The sequence below is a fragment of the Schistocerca serialis genome, chromosome 1 (assembly GCF_023864345.2).
Source record: "Schistocerca serialis cubense isolate TAMUIC-IGC-003099 chromosome 1, iqSchSeri2.2, whole genome shotgun sequence".
NCBI classification, from domain to species: domain Eukaryota; kingdom Metazoa; phylum Arthropoda; class Insecta; order Orthoptera; family Acrididae; genus Schistocerca; species Schistocerca serialis.
This window is the reverse complement of record NC_064638.1, coordinates 668,811,259-668,828,197: the sequence shown is the minus strand read 5'-3', so window position 1 is coordinate 668,828,197 and position 16,939 is coordinate 668,811,259. Positions and strand designations below refer to the sequence as shown.

The following is a 16,939-nucleotide window of genomic DNA, read 5'->3' as shown; positions in this document are numbered from 1 at the left end:
TTTGGGCAGCAAGATAAAACACGATGGCCAAAGTAGATAGCATATAAAATGCAGACTGGAAACAGCAAAGAAAACACTTCTGAAAAAGAGAAATTTGTTAACACTGAAGTGATAGGATGTCTATTCTGAAGATATTTGTGTGGACTGAAACCTGGACAATAAGCAGTTCAGATAAGAAGAGAATAGGAGCTTTTCCAATGAAGTGTTACTGAAGAATATAAGAAGTTACATGGGTAAATCTAACAACTAATGACCTGGCATGCAATCCAATTGGGGCGAAAAGAAATGTATGCCACAACTTAACTAAAAGAATGGATCAACTGATAGGACACACAATACGCATATGCTAGGGCGGACATGGGGGGACTGTTTCCCGCTCCCGAAATCTAGAGCAGAGAGTTTTTATTCATTACAGAATTCTCACACAGTTCTAGAAATGGTTTCCTACGATTCCACAAAACCTCTCATTTAGGCAGTTGTATCACTATGTGGCTGATCACAGGGAGAAAATACAACAGCTTCTCGAAACTGACCAACTCATTTATACCCAAAAGTGACAATTTTAAAGTCTGCAATCCCCCCCCCAATGGATAAATTTCTGCAGGCACCCATTAATGGTAGCAAAACTTGTAGAAGGAGATTAAGGCATGAATACAGTAAGCAAGTTAAAATTGGTGTAGGCTGCAGTCATTATACTGAGATTAAGAGGCCTACACAGGATGACTAGTGTGGAGAGCTGCACCAAATGAGTCTTCCGACTGGAAGCCAAACAACAACTCAATTACTATTTGTTTGCCTGAAAACATCTTCCAGCACTGTGTAGTTTACACAATATTTTCCAATTTACTTAGGAAACGAGACATAGCTAATGGAATGAATATCACTGTAGGAGATCTATCAGCAACAATCATGCACTTTTCCACTGAATAAAATCATATATGTGCACTCCATTTATTTTATACCATTTCTGTCTAGATCAATGCACATACCTTGCATAGTCAACTGGTGTCTGTTCATGTGCATCTGGAGCCATAGGATCAGCTCCCCACGCAATAAGCAGCTCTCCCTGGCAGGTCTGTCCCTCTTTTGCAGCTACATGAAGAGGAGTTGTACCCTTCTCCTGAGAAATGAAACAATTATTTTTTTTAAATTTTAAGTACCAGCATTTTACACACTTTCACAACACAAGATATTACTTGATCTATTGAGCCACAACTCTGTTTACAGTGAAACAATAACTATATTTCTAGAATGAAATTTTCACTCTACAGCAGAGTGTGCACTGATATGAAACTTCCTGGCAGATTAAAACTGTGTGCCGGACCGAGACTTAATAACTATATTCAATTTCTGGTCACAGTGTTAGGCATAGGTACTAAGATGATGACAATTTCTGAAAAAGAGAAACAATTTGCAACACTAATCACCAGTAGCTTTACAGTTTTTCTCTCTCATTCATCAACCTCATGGCAGGTTCAGTTATGTTCTCCATTCTTACTGCTTACCAGCTACTCCTTTCTATACCTAAAGACTACTCAGCAGTTCACAATAAGTGCCTGGCAGAGGTTTCATCAAACAACCTACAAACTATTTCTCTACAGTTCCAGACTAACAGTGCACAGGAAAAACCAGTACTCAAACTTTTTGGTGCAATCTCTGAGTTCTCTTATTTCATTACAATGATCAATTCTCCCTACATAGGAAGGTGAATATGGAGGAGGAAGTTGGTGATTGAAATTTTGTGAAAAGACTTGCCACAATGAAAAGTGCCTATATTTTAATGATTGATACCCCAACTTATGTATCGTATACATTAAACATTTTGCCCTATTTCACAATAACAGAAAATGAGCTGCCCTTCTTTGAACTTCTTCATTGTCCTCCGTCAATCCCATCTGACTGTATCCCATACTGCACACTAATACTCCAGAAGAGAACAGATAAGTAGTTAGTAGTCTCTTTAGCACATCTGTTGCATATTATCAGTGTTTTGTCAATGAACTAGTCTTTGGTTCACTTTCCACACATAACATTATGTATGTGATTGTTCCAACTCAAGTTACTCATATCTGTAACCCCTAAGTACTTAGCTGAACTGTCAGACTTTAAATTAGTGTGGTTCATCAAATAACTGAAATGTAATGGATTTCTTTTAGTACTCATGTGGCTGACCCTACACTTTTCATTATTTAAGAGCCAATTGTAACATTTTGCACCACACATCTATTGTGTATAAATCATTTTGCAATTAGTTTCGATCTTCTGATACCTTCATTAGACAGTGCATCATCTGCAAACAATGTAATGGGCTCCTCAAATTGTCTCCTAAATCCTTTATATAGATCTGGAACAGCACAAGGCCTAAAACACCTCCTTCGGGTGCACCAGATTTCATACCTGTTTTACTCAATGATTTTCCATCAGTTAGTACGAACTGATCTTTCTGACAAGAAATCATGAATTCAGTCGCACAGCTGATAAGACACTCCACAGGCATGCAATCTGATTATAATTTGCTTGTGAGGCACAATCTCAAAAGCCTTCTAGAAATCTAGAAATATGAGATCAACTTTAGATTCCCTGTCAATAGTACTCATTACTTCATATGAGTAAAGAGCTAGTCATGTATCACAAGAACAAGACTTCTGAATGCACAGTAACTATTTGTCAATAAATCGTTTTCTTCAAGGTAATTCGTGATGGGTGAACACAGTACACATTCCAAAATCCTACTGCAAATCGATGTCACTGATATAGATCTGTAATTCAGTGAATTAGACCTATTTGTTTTGCTTGAGTAGTGTTATAACCTGTGCAGCTTTCCAGTCTTTAGGTATGGATCTTTCATTGAGCCAGTTGTCGAATACAATTGTTAAGTACACAGCTACTGTATCAGCATACTCTGAAAGGAACCTAATTGGTACACATCTAGATTGTAAGACTTGCCTTTACCATATTTTATGATCTATAAGATGCACCTTAATTTTTAACCAATTTTTTAAAAAACAACATTTTTATGATTTTTATTATTAGATTGCAAAGCCAGACTAAAAAAATTCCTTGTTTATAAAACTGAACTGACCATTAAACTCCTTGAAAATTGTCATCTGAACTTTCTTCTTCTTCTTCTTCACCTTCATCATCATATATAAGATGGTCTTCACTGCCATCGAGAGTGTTATTTTGCTGTACTACTAGAAAGATTTAACAATACTGTATTCTCTGACTCTCGACCATGAATGTTTTATCCACTGACACAATCGTTTGATTGTAGGTCATTTTAAAGCTCACTTCAGATGTGAATTCACGTTTGGTTTCATCCATCGTCCGTTTGTTCCATTCCTCTCTCATATACAGTTTAAATGGTTTATTTATCGTGACATCAAGAAGTTCCAATTGTGAAGAAAGTCCTCCTGGAATAACAGCAAGGTCGTTATTTCCCTGTATCAATTTCTCTTTCACAGAATTTTTCAAATCTAGCACACGAAGATAACTTTTCTTCACTAAAGCACCTTTCCTTCTCTCCCAAACTCTGTTAATTTGTAATTTCATACCAGCCTCATCCATCTAACCCTTGTCATGTACATGAACAACTACACCTGGCAGTATTTCAGAAGATTTTTGCATTGTTCTGCACTTTAAAACGATTACTGAATTAAGTTTAGTACTGTGAGCACAACATAAAAGGACAAAAGTGCAGTGAATTTTTTCATCTCCAATTGTTTTTAAGGTTACGGTTTTAGCATCTTTTGTGGCAATCGTTCTGTTACTTGTCACATCAAATATTAGACGAGTTTCATAAATACTCGCTATTTGGCTTAGTTCCACAATGGTTTTCTTTTGATGTTGAATAATAAAAAGATGGAATGATAATATTTCGTCTTCAAACTCATGTGACATATAGTGAGATATTGTGGTTTTGGTTTGCATGTGAAGTCCATGATGCTTCCTAAACCTCCTAAACCTGTAGCACCAACCAACTCCACCCTTAAAGCCTGTTAAGTTCCACTGTAATGCTAGCTTACAAGTGTGTAATTGAATTATTTTTGTATTAATTCCAATGCCATTTTGATGGTGTCCTTGAATCCATCTCAATATGTCATCATCTACTTCTGGTCATTTTACATTCAGTACTCTATCTGCACATTTAGTCTTCCTCATTCTTTTCAGTTGTTCTTTACTAGCCCACCAGTCGTAAATGGTTTTCTCTGATGGCGGAGGGCCGAAATGCCTTTCAACTGCCCTGTTTCCATTTTCTTCTGCATATGCTATTACTTTCAAATTTTTAGCCCACATAATGTGAGAACCTTTTATTTTTTTTCCATTACAAAACTAGCTGCTAGCAAAAATATTGTACTGTTACTGCTAACACAAAACACTTTCAATCCAAGTTCACTGATACTGTAGACTACAATGATGCATCATATGCTAGACAGTGTTCTGTGATCATGGTGGTGGGACAAGAGGGAGACAGTGTTAACAAGCTTGTGAATTCTGACTACTTGCATTCGTTGCATTGGTGTACTACTGCTGCGAGTTTAACCCAATGTTGCCAGATAGAGAGAGGTTTCCTGTGTCATCGAATATATGACAATTTTTAAGACTGGCAGGTATTTTAAACCGAACACTGGACATTTTTATGTTAATTTCAAGTATAAGAGGCACTTAAATTTTGAGGTAAATTTTTTGAAGAAAAAGTGCATCTTATAGTCTGTAAAATATGGCATTAAGTCTGGATATCTACTTCTAAGGAGGATATATACATGGGGGAGTTGGAAAATAAGTTTCCCTTGTCGACTGTGGTCAGAGTTGTGTGTGAAAGGAAAAAAAAAGGAAATGAGACATTAAAGATAAGACATATCTTTATTTTTATACATAATTTCCAAATACATTGAGAAATTTGTCATACCACTTTATAAGCTTCAAAAAGCCTTCCAGGAAAAAATCAGGGCCCTGCGTATGGAAGAAGCGTTGAACAGCTTGTTTGACGTCAGCATTGCTGCCAAAGTGCCTTCTGCCAAGAGAGTTCTTCAAAGCAGGAAACAGATGGAAGTCACTTGGTGCGAGATCCAGACTGTAAGGCGGATGGTGTAGGCACTTCCAACCAAGAGTCGCAATATGGTTTTGCGTTGCCATCACCGTATGTGGTCTCGCATTGTCATCCAACAGCAGAACACCAGATCTCAGAAGGCCAGGCCGCTTTTTCCGAATCAACTCTTTCAATTTCGACAGAGTGGCACTGTACCATGCAACATTGATGGTTGCATCCTCCAATAAGTCCAGCAGCAAAACTCCTGTGGCGTCCCAGAAAACGGTGAGTAGCATTTTACCTGCAGATGGAGTGCTTTAGTACTTCTTTTGGACAGGTGATGACATGTTTCCACTCCATGGATGCGGCCTTCGATTCGGGCGTGTAACTGTGGACCCATGTTTCATCCCCCGTCACAATCCAAAACAGAACGACATTGCCAGATTCATGGTAATGCACAAAGCTGTTCCAGGCTGAACGTCATGCGTTGTTCCATGTGTGTCAGGGTCAGTTGGCTGGGCACCCGTCATGCTGACACCTTCCTGCACCGAAGAATGTCGTGGATCATCTTGTGAGCTTGCTCATGACCAATTTCAAGTTCTGCCGCTACTGCATCGATTGTGATATGCTGGTTCGCTTTAATCATGTCATCCACCTTCCTTACATTTGTATCTGTAGTGGCCGTGCGCATCCGTCCAGGTCTCGGTAAGTCCTGCACTTGCTGACGTCCATCAGTGAATTGCTGGCACCATCTCCACACCATTTGCCTCGACATCACACCTGACACACACACACACACACACACACACACACACACACACACACACACACACACCACAACAACAAGGCAACTATGAATTTCTGTGCCTGATATTCCACGTGCCCATTCATAGCGGATAACAATTCTCACTTCCGCTTTTGACCACGACTCCAAAACGCACCTTTTCTCCATAGCTCTGGCAAAAAACTGAGCAGTTGGCCTCTGCTTTGTGCAGGCACTGCAACAGTGCCATCTGCTTGATCGCGGTCGACCTCTACCCAATGGTGTATCGGTGTCTTGCATGTGCGCGTTCACATGCCGTGTCATCTTTCGCCCATATCATACAACTATGCCCACAGTCGACAGGGGAAACTTATTTTCCAACTTCCCCTAATACTTCTAAGTTACTCATGGTGGCAGCTGTTCTTGATTCGAGTTCCAGAATACTTACTTCATCTTCTCTGGTGAAGAAATTTCAGAAAACCATGTTTAGTAACTCCGCTTCAGTAGCACTGCCATCAGTAGCATTACAAATGCTACTGCAAAGTACTGACAGAATCTCACTTTAGATTCACTAACAGATTTCAAGGCAGAGTTTTATTGTAGAAAGTAAGCATCTCGCATTAATGTCATGCCAAATTTTGAGCTTCTGTAAAATATTGCCGATCTTGGAGATTTTCTGTTATTTGAAAAGCCTTTTTCTTTGCTTCCACAACAGTGTCTTGAACTGTTTTTTGCACTTTGGAAGATAAGTACCATCAATCTTAGTTATTTATTCGTTATATATCTCTCATTTGCCATTGGTACCATTTCTTTGAATTCACAGCACATCTGGTCTATGTTTACTTAGTTAGTTTGGAAGGAGTGAAGACTTTCTCTTAGGAAAGTGTCAAGTGAATTTTTAACTGATTTTTAGGTAAGTACATTTTGCATTTATTTTTGGTGGATTCGGATGTTACGGTATTTAGTCTCACAACAACCATATAGACACTTATCCTTGTGTCCACCACAATTTTCCCTATTAGCTCTGGATTATTTGTTGCTAAGATGTCAAGTATGCTTTCGCTACTTGGTTGGTTAATTTGGGGGAAGGGGACCAAATAGCGAGGTCATCGGTCCCATCGGATAAGGGAAGGAGAGTGAAGGAAGTCAGTCGTGCCCTTTCAAAGGAACCATGCTGGCGTTTTCCTGAAGCAATTTAGGGAACTCATGAAAAATCGAAATCAGGATTGCCGGACGCGAGTCTGAACTGTTGTCCTGAATACAAGTCCAGTGTGCTAACCACTGTGCCCTCTCACTCTGTGTTTTCACTACTATTTACACTTCAAGTGTGCTCCTGAACTAACCATTCAGAATAACTTTTGGAGAAAGTATGTAGTATGATTTCAGATGATCTCTTATGCGTATCACAGACTTTAAACACGTTTTTTGTCAGAGTATCTAAGGTAGATTGAAGTCACCACTAACTATAATTAAAAACGAGACTTATGTTTTCTTTGAACTTTTTAGCAACTGTTTCATCTGGGTCAGGGGTTGGTAAAAGGAAGCAATTATTAATTTATTCCAGTTATCAAGTATAATCTCTACCAACACTAACTTGATATATAAACCAATTTGGAAACTCCTTCATCTGCAATGTTCTCTACTCCCATGAATAACTAATATTTTTTTCCGATTTTTCCTTCTAATTTTAGCACAGTTGCATCCATGAAATTTATATGAATATTCCAAAATGTTTTTTTAGGCAAAGTTCCACTTAAATTTAGTGTTAAGTTAATTCTACTGATTTTCCTGGTTACAATGATGCAATCAGTTTTACTTACAAAATAACTGGAAATGAAAGTCTGGACTAGCATAATTGCCACTGCCCATTTTGCCCCAGAGCTCAATAGATTCTGACTTTTCACAGTGTACTTTTGTTGCTATGTTTTTTCTAAGTCAAGTGATGTGTCTCACTAATTAATTAAGCCATTACTTAGATTTTACATAATTTGTTATTACAGGTATGTAAAATTATTTTTAAGATGGGTGCCATAGACATATGGCGGGTTTTCCTAAAGTGGAAGTGTAATAGTGTCCCAGATACTTTCATGATTTGCCTGACTACATCATTTTTCATAAACCAGGAAGCAGTTAAGTCTTATAGTCCATTCAAAACAGCAAAATCTAACCTAGCTAGTTTTCAAAACATTACAGAGTGGACGCTCAAAAAAAAAAAAAAAAATTATATATATATATATATATATATATATATATATATAATTTGGGAATTTCAGGTATGGGGAGCATGAGCATGATAGCATCATTGTAACTTCACAATCAATTTGGGGGGGGATGGGAGGGGAGGGGGGGGGGGTGTTGAGCAACTCATAATAACGACTTCTCTTTCCTCTCTGAAGAGAGATACTAGCAATAAGCAGCAGTTGGAGTGCAGTTTTTAAACATCAATAAATTATATGAAATAATATTCATATAATTAATACAAACTGAAATATTAAATACAGTAAAGTCCCGTTTATCCGAAATTATCAGGATGGCGACTGGTTCGGACAATAATGCTTTTGGATAAAACCAAAGCCCGCCCCCCCCCCCCCCCCCCCAGTCTTCACGCATGAAACACCCCAAATTGGGTCAATACCGCAAAATACGATCATAAAACGTGCGTAGGGTACACAGAATGTTCTTGATATGGTTGTGAATAAGCCTGCATGTTTTTGACTGAAAAAACTGTGTTGATGTGTTAAAAATGCGCCAAAGTATGATTGAAAACTCAAAGTTTTTAAATGTTGAACAACAACAAAAAGTTTGTCTAGGGGAACTTTAAAGTTAAAAAACTTTTAACTTATGGTTGTTGAAGTTCTAGAATGCTTCATTAGAATTTATTTTTTGGTAAAAAAGTCTGTAATGGTGTTTTGTTTTTTGGCTTGAGAAACTTTTGTTGCAGCAATATATCTCCAAAGTTAGAAACAAATGATTTCCAGATAAGTCGCCTCCTCCTGTTGGCTGATATACTCCAGGACGGGGTTGGGTTGTTGTGGTTGATGAGACCAGACTGCGAGGTAATCGGTCTCATCGTATTAAAATACGATAGGGAAGGAAGACGGCCGTGCCCTTTCAAAGGAATCATCCTGGCATTTGCCTGGAACGATGTAGGGAAATCACGGAAAACCTAAATCAGGATGGCCAGATGCAGGATTGAACCGTCGTCCTTCCAGCGCAGTTTGGATCGCTTTGTAACTGACTGTGTGAGGAATCTTTTCCTCTGCTTCGTCATCAGACACATATTCTTCTCACACGTTCTGATTGGTTGCAATTTGGACGATTTCTTCCTCAGTCAAATAAAAAAAAAAAAAAAAAAAAAAAGGTCTTTTTTCAACCACTCTTCAACGTCTTCAAAGATTGTCTTCACAACCCAGTAGCTTCTCCAGTAAATTCACCAAAATTAAGTCATTTTCATCTGTTTCTGGTATGTCAGCTTGAGTTTCAGTACTGCCTTCTTCTTCCCACCACTGACGAGTTGCCTTATGATCTAAGAGTTTTTTTCAAGACCTAATGAGAGAAATTGGAGGAATTAGATTCTTAGCTTCAGCAATCCAACAAAAGACACTTAAAACATCTATTTTTTAAGAGCTTGCACAAAATCTTCAGCATCTATCACACCGATTAAGTATTCCAGCAGCTTGCATCTGTAATGTTTTTTCATCACCTCAAGAATACCTTGGCCCATTGGTTGACATGGAGACATGACGTTTGGTGGGAGAAACATAACTTTGATATCCCCATCTTGTAGATCATCTGGGTGAGAAGGAGCGTTGGCCGCAAGAAGTAGCCCTATTGAAGGAAGTCAATTTTCCTCCATGTATTTTTCTACAGCTGGAACAAACTCACTCTGGAACCACTCTTTGAAGATGGCACTGTTCATTCATATGTTAGACTGATTCATGTACCACAATGGCAAAAGTTTATCATCAGGTTGCCATCTAAATGCTCTTGGTTTTTTGGATTTCCCAATTAAAATAAGGCACAGTTTATGATTGCCAGTGGCATTACTGCATGTGAGGACAGTAACCTTCTTTGCTTTTTTTTTTATATCCAGATGCCGTTTTTTCTTGTTTAGAAGCGAGGGTTTTTGTTGACAAAATTTGTCATTCAACCCATTTTAATCATAGTTGTAAAGCTGACCACCTATATAACCTCCTTTGTCGATGATTGTGTGCAGTTTCTTCTTAAAATCAGCAATAGTGGCTTCAGCCCCGGATAATGATTCACCGGTATTAGCTATTTCACAAATGCCATGCCGCTTCTTGAACTGATCCAGACAGCCATCACTTCCAGGGAATTCTTGCTCCTTTCCTTAGGGAATTCTTGCTCCTTTCCTTCAATCAGCCCATAAAAAGTTATTGCTTTTTGACGAAGTAGAGGACCTGAAGCTTGCATACCTTTAGCTCTTATTTGTTCATGCCACAAAAATAAGGCCTCTTCTAACTGAGGATGTGCACCTCTTCTCATTGTTTTTTGAGATTTCACTACACTGCCTGACGCTTGGATGCAACAAAATTTTTCAATTTCTGATCAATTTGTCTTTCAATCAATAATCATACTCCTACCGACATTCAAATCTGCAGCAACTTTCGTGGGTGGCTCACCAGCATCAGTACTCTGCAAAGCGCAACACTCGACTGATTATTTTTTGGTTTTTGGCCATTTTTAACTTTGGACGTTTTAATGCATGTAGCGCAAGTACTAAACATTAAATCGAAAATGCACAGATGCACGACTTGACAACACTCGAGACACACTAGACAAAACTTTTGACTTTTGAAACCAGGCTGTGGCAGCTATCGAATGAAAACATTCGATGCTTCTATCCCCTCTCCCTGTCCTATCCAAGCCCACAAGGCAACACAACAGTTTGCAGTATGTTCACTGTTAAACTGTTAAATGCTGGGCTTTGTCTGATATACCAACAATAGGCAGAAAGTGTTTGGTGCCGCAGTCTCATTGTCGGTTTCGACAAGGCTATGTCGAGCTGCATAGAGTGATACTGTACGTACTGTACTTCCAAGGAGTTCCAACAAATGGCAATAGCATGAAACCACACAATACGAACAAGAAACACACTAAAGCTTCAACCAACACACACGAATTGACGACACTCGGACTTTTGACACAGGCCACTGCACTGATTATCAGTAGATGCATGGCTCCAGGCGCAGACAAGTTTAAACTTGTCAAGTGTCAGTCTAGCTAGCCAAAAGCGTAGCTGCACAAAGCGTCAGACAGCGCCAATGTGAGCTGCAAAAAATTGTAAAATTGTTCGGGTAAAGCAAATTTCGGACCAACACGATTCAGATAAATGAGAGTTTACTGTATTTTAAAATTTGTGACTTATAAAACTCAATAAAAATATATTCCAATGTTAGGTTAAAAACATAGCATTCCCTGAGATTTTATGAAATTTGTGAAATTCCCCGAGATTTTCCTGATTTTTGTAGATAAAATGTAATTCCCTGAGAATTCTACGTTTTCCAGAAGAATCGCCACCCTGTATTATGTGGTTTCACAGATAAACAAATATCAGTACACCAGTCTTTACATAGCACACACCTCCCCAAAATCTCCAGTCCCCAACGCGATCTAAAAAGTGTGACAACTATGTCGGTTAGCGTGAAAGTCTGCATCCTGACAGTGTAATATCTCTGACCACGTCATAGCTGTGCATCTTAAAATGCCGGGCACAAAAGCAAACACACAACAGAGTTTAACAACTATATAACAAACCAACTTACTGCATAATTTAAAGACAGTGTCAACTTTCTGTACTACAGCAACGTGTACACTGTGTCTGTTGTAATGCCTTGCAACTGACTGACTAGTTTTCACAGTGACATTCAATCATTATTGTGTCAGAAAAGGGGGGCTCTAAGCACTATGGGACTTAACATCTGAGCTCATCAGTCCCCTAGACTTAGAACTACTTAAACCTAACTAACCTAAGGACATCACACACATCCATGCCTGAGGCAGGATTCGAACCTGAGACCGTAGCAGTAGTGCGGTTCCAGACTGAAGCACCTAGAACCACTCGGCCACAGCAGCCGGCTGTGTTAAGATACATGACTTGATTACCTCTCTTCCGGATGAAGAGAAATGTGAATATCCTTATCTGTTTGATTTGGGAACTGTAAAACTGGAACTGGCCATCAAAAATGTTAAGAGTGCCAATAATGTGAGAAAAAACCACTTAAATTTCAACTATTGTGTGGTCAGCATCATTTTGGTACTATCCTAACTAGAGCCAGTTCTCAGATTATTATTTCAGAACATCAAGATACGAGTCATCATACAAGTGAACTGAGTGCAAAACAGGTAAGGGGAATGTGACAAATTCATATCTACTGCAGTTTCACTGCAAAGTGAACTACTACTATCAGCAATAAACACAGCACTACCACCTAGCTTTACTCTATCCTTTCTGAACACGATTAGGTCCTCTGTAAAAATTTTGGCTGAACTTCTCTGACTTTAGCCAGCTTTCAGTATCTATAACAATCTTAGCCTTGATGCTTTCTATTAGCACTTTGAACTCAGCTCTGGTTCCTTCCAAACACAGCTACAAGAATTTTTAACTATATTACTGACTACTGCTAGATCTACCCCTCATCCTGTTTTTGCCCTGCACCCTTTTGATACTGAAGCCCGTTCTGTACCTTCCTGAGACCTTAGCCTAACCTAAAAAAATGCCCAGTCCACTCCACATAGCCCCTGCTACCTATTAGCTGCCTCCTGTGTGTAACCAACCCCTGAACTATTAAGTGGAACTTGAAATCCACCACCCTAGTGTAAATTGAGGAATCTGCAGCCTACATGGTCACAGAACTCTGAGTCTCTGATTCAGACCTTCCATTTGACTCTGTACCAAACGTCTGCAACTGGTCCTGTACTAATGCTGCAGAAGATGAGCACTGTCTTCCTCTTGCAAGTAAGACTGGGAGACTTCACCACCTCAGATAGCCACCTGAAACCAGAAAGAATCTTCTGTTCCAAAGAAACATGCATCATTAGTACTGACATGGCCCTCCATCTACAGTTGATTGCACACTGTGCTCTTCATAGCATCAGGAAGCACCCATTCCATATCTGGGATGACACCACAGTATGCAAACAGAGTGCACACCTTCTCCCTTTCCTTGGCAACCACATCCCTAAAGATCCCATTACATACCTACATTGGAGCTCCCAACTAACAGTAACCTCACCCTCTGTGAATGCCCAGATCTTGCAGGCCGGGAGGCTTCCTCTGAAACAAGTCTGCATCTGGCTCAGATCTTTATCAGTCACACATAGCACCTGAAAACCAAGGAGGCCTTTCAATCAGCCCCTAGAAAGTCCTCCACTGCCTGCCACACCTTGAAACAGTCTCCTACTCGACCACAGATGATGGGGTCAATATCAATGTGGCAGTAACTGGGGCAGCCATAGTAGTGAACTGATCAGGGGGAACATGGGATGTGCAGGGGCGGAAGCTGCCTTCTAACTCCTCAATCAGCAGAACTTCTGCCATCTACATCATCAACTTTCTGCCTTACGTATGAAGTTCAAAGTGAAAGTCATGAGCAGCCCATGTTACAACTGCAGTTCCAAAATGTCTGGGCCCCCAGAGTGATGCCCACTGCCGACAGCCTCAAGCTGCATGACTGAAGCTAGCAATGCCTGGAGCTGTGAGCAAAGGGTCACCAACTGAATTTGTATTTGATAACAGCAATCACTGTCCCTACCCATACTACAGACAGTATAACGATATGCAAGACAGTTCTTAAACATGGGACCTAAATAGCAGACAGGAAAATCAAAACAAGTCACTTCTAATTAGAAGTTCATAACAGCTCTCAAACATAATGGTATGCTCGATGTTTTGCTGCAGTGGCGAAAGCTGCCACCTAATTCCTCATATCAGCGCAACTCCTGCCTTCCACAGCAAATTTCTGCCTTATGTATGAGATTCATACTGAAAGTCATCAGCAATCCTATGTTACACTGCAGTTCCAAAATGTAACAAGAATGACTGATTTACTGAATTCTACACCCCTCAAGCTATGTGTGACACACTGTGATGCCAATAATTTCTGTCACATGACACAGCTCTATTGACAAAATGGCCAAAATCAATGTTCCATTTCTTTGTTGAAGAAGAAAAACCTGCTGCCGAAGTCATCTCAGACATCAGCATATGCCTGGAGATGTGTGCTAACATTGGTAGAAAATGGGTGAAACACTTCCCAGATGGAAAAACCAGCGTCCCAAGAAGAGACTTGGCATGGTTGGCCTCCAACTGCCTCCATGATAAACAACAAAGAAAAGGTTGACAGACTGATTAGAGATCACTTATGTGTCATTGTGGTATCGATAACAATGATGGCGCATCGTTTCAGGGGGGAGGGATGTGGTATCGATAGCAACAATGCCACGGTATAAATACAAGTTCTAAAGTTGGCACTACAACAGACACCGACGACAGTGCACTCTAGCTGGAGCAGGAGAGATTTACGAGCTCCGCTCCTGATTCTGCCCACTTGATCAAGAGCAGATGGCCGGGGCATTTTGCTTCAGCTTTGCTCTACATACGACGGGTCCCAGCATCACTCCTCATTGCAAGTTATGTAACCATGTATCAACTTGTTGTTTGCACCAGTACACCACTTTTACTTACATGCAGTATCGACATATTTTTCCTGCTCCTGGTCCTATCCACGCGCCGCCTTCCAGGCGGGATACAAAAGTTGGCGACAAGGACTCCCTTTCCCTTCCTATCATTTCCCTTAGTACTGCTTTAGCTTTTTGTGATGCCTCCGTGTATTGAGTGACTGTATCTGCATGCTCCCACCTTTCACTATATAGACTTTCATTTGTGTAAACCATGGCTTCACCACAGGAATAGGCTTCGCTGTCCAATCTTGTATGTTTTCAGGCTCAGCAAATGGCGCAGCTGCTTGCTGCCATAAATGGACTGGTCACACTACAAACTGCAGCTACTTCGGCACCTCCGACGCTACCGCCTGTACTGACGCCGTTGCTGATGGCGCCGCCATTTCATGCCTTCAACCCTGACGTTGAACGCTGGCCAGAATACATCGCTCAGCTCGAGGCACACTTCGCAGCCTACAACACACCAGGTACAGAACGGCTTGCCTTTTTCGTTGCCAACGCGGGTGCTGTGTTACATCGTGTGCTTGTGAAATTGTTTCCCACCACCCATCCAGAAACTAAAACTTACGACTAAGTGATTGATGCTTTGAACTCCCACTTCCGTGACAGTGTAAATGTGGTAGCTGCACGCTACAAACTCTTTCGCCTTCGACATGGCCCTACTCAGTCGAATAAATCTTGGTTAGCGGACCTTCAGGGACTAACTTCTGATTGCGAATTTAATTGCTCATGTGGATGCTCATATGCGGATATAATGATTAGAGACGCTATTGCGCAGAATGTGGCGGATCACCGTATTGAGCAAATCCTCAAATTTAAAAACCTGTCTTTGCAGGAAGTAGTGGACTGTGGACTTGCTAGACATACATACATACATACATACATCCATCCATCCATACATCCATACATCCATCCATCCATCCATCCAGCCAAACCACGCCACACCGCTTGCGCACACGTACACACGTTTCCAAACAGGCACCCTCTAAGAAACTGAAATCATGTCTGAACTGCTTTCGTGTCTACCCACGAGACAGTTGCCCATCCCGTCAAACACAGTGTTATTTCTGTAATAAGGAAGGTCATGTGCAAGCTGTATGTAGTAAGAGAAACTCTAATTCACAACTTGTCTCGTGTTCGCGTGGCTCGCGTGGGCATCGCCGCAATGGCAACCGACGTGATCATGATTTACATCAGCCTATGGACGTTAATGCCATTTATTCAAAGCCTTCTGCTTCACGTGCTTCGACAGCTTGTCGTGTGAATCAAGTTTTGCCAGACACTTCCTTTCGCATTCAGCGCAATGCGAGGAAACTTTGTGACTTTGAACATTTTGGGACGTTCTGTTCACTTGCAGCCGGACACTGGTGCGTCAGTTTCTTTACTGAACAAATCAACGTATGACTTGCTTGGTTCGCCCCCGCTTTGTCGTTCGCATTCCACGCTGACTGCATTTACTGGACATGAAATCTCAGTGCTCGGCATGTGTAGTTTGCAAGCCACGTGTGGTGCAACGACCCGCACAGTGTCTTTCCATGTGCTCCGCTCTACTGACGCTACGAACATTTTTGGCATGGGCGCATTTGAACTTTTTGGCCTCGCAATTCAGGACAACATCAACACTAGTGACCAGGCAGACAGTGTTGTTGCACTATGGGATGATTTTGCTGAACTCCTTTCTGATGGCCTTGGTTGCACCACAGACTTTGCACGTTGTAGTTCAAGACAATGCCATGCCTATTTTACAGAGCGCATGCCCAGTACCGCACGCATTGCGCGACGCCGTAGCTGCTGAACTTACGCATTTGCAAGACAGTGGTGTCATTGAACCTGTTTCTGCTTCGCCTATAGTCGTGCCTGTATTTGTGCTGACTTGAAGTCTACAGTAAATCGCCAGACAGTGATAGATACGTTTCCCTGACCGTGTCCTGAAGACATTTTTGATAAGCTTGGTGCAGGAAAATTCTTTTCCACAACTGACTTGCGGGATGCATACTTTCAGATTCCGCTGGACGAACAGTCGTCGTGGTATTTTGTGATCAACACTAACCTTGGTTTGTTCAAGTTTCGCCGCCTTCCATTCGGTTGTGCTTCGGCTCCTCCTATTTTTCAGTCTTACTTGCAGCAGTTGTGTGCCACTGTCCCTGGTTGCTCAAATTATCTGGACGATATAGTTGTATCAGGTCGCATCCCTGACTAACATTTGCAGAATTTACAGTACTTTTGCAGGCAGGACTAAAGTGTAACAGAGACAAGTGCAAATTTTTTCAAACTGAGATTCAGTATTTAGGACATATGATTAATGGACAAGGTATCCACCCCTCGCTGTCACATCTCAGTGCAATTAGAGACTTGCTAGCACCAAGGAACTTAAAGAACTTCAGTCTGTGTTGGACAAAATTTCATATTATATTCGATTTATACCGAATGCAGCACAGATTGCA

The 16,939-nt window shown here is 40.8% G+C and overlaps 1 protein-coding gene across 3 annotated transcripts in view; it reads right to left on the bottom strand.

The window, feature by feature from the left end:
• The window catches only part of LOC126479952 (ARF GTPase-activating protein GIT1), a 223,215-nt gene that overhangs the window by 135,145 nt on the left and 71,131 nt on the right, over nucleotides 1–16,939 (bottom strand). For all 3 annotated transcript variants that reach the window (XM_050103828.1, XM_050103830.1, XM_050103827.1), the window contains exon 4: nucleotides 990–1,120. In XM_050103828.1, coding sequence (XP_049959785.1) covers nucleotides 990–1,120 — 131 coding nt within the window. The remainder of the gene's footprint in view (nucleotides 1–989; nucleotides 1,121–16,939) is intronic.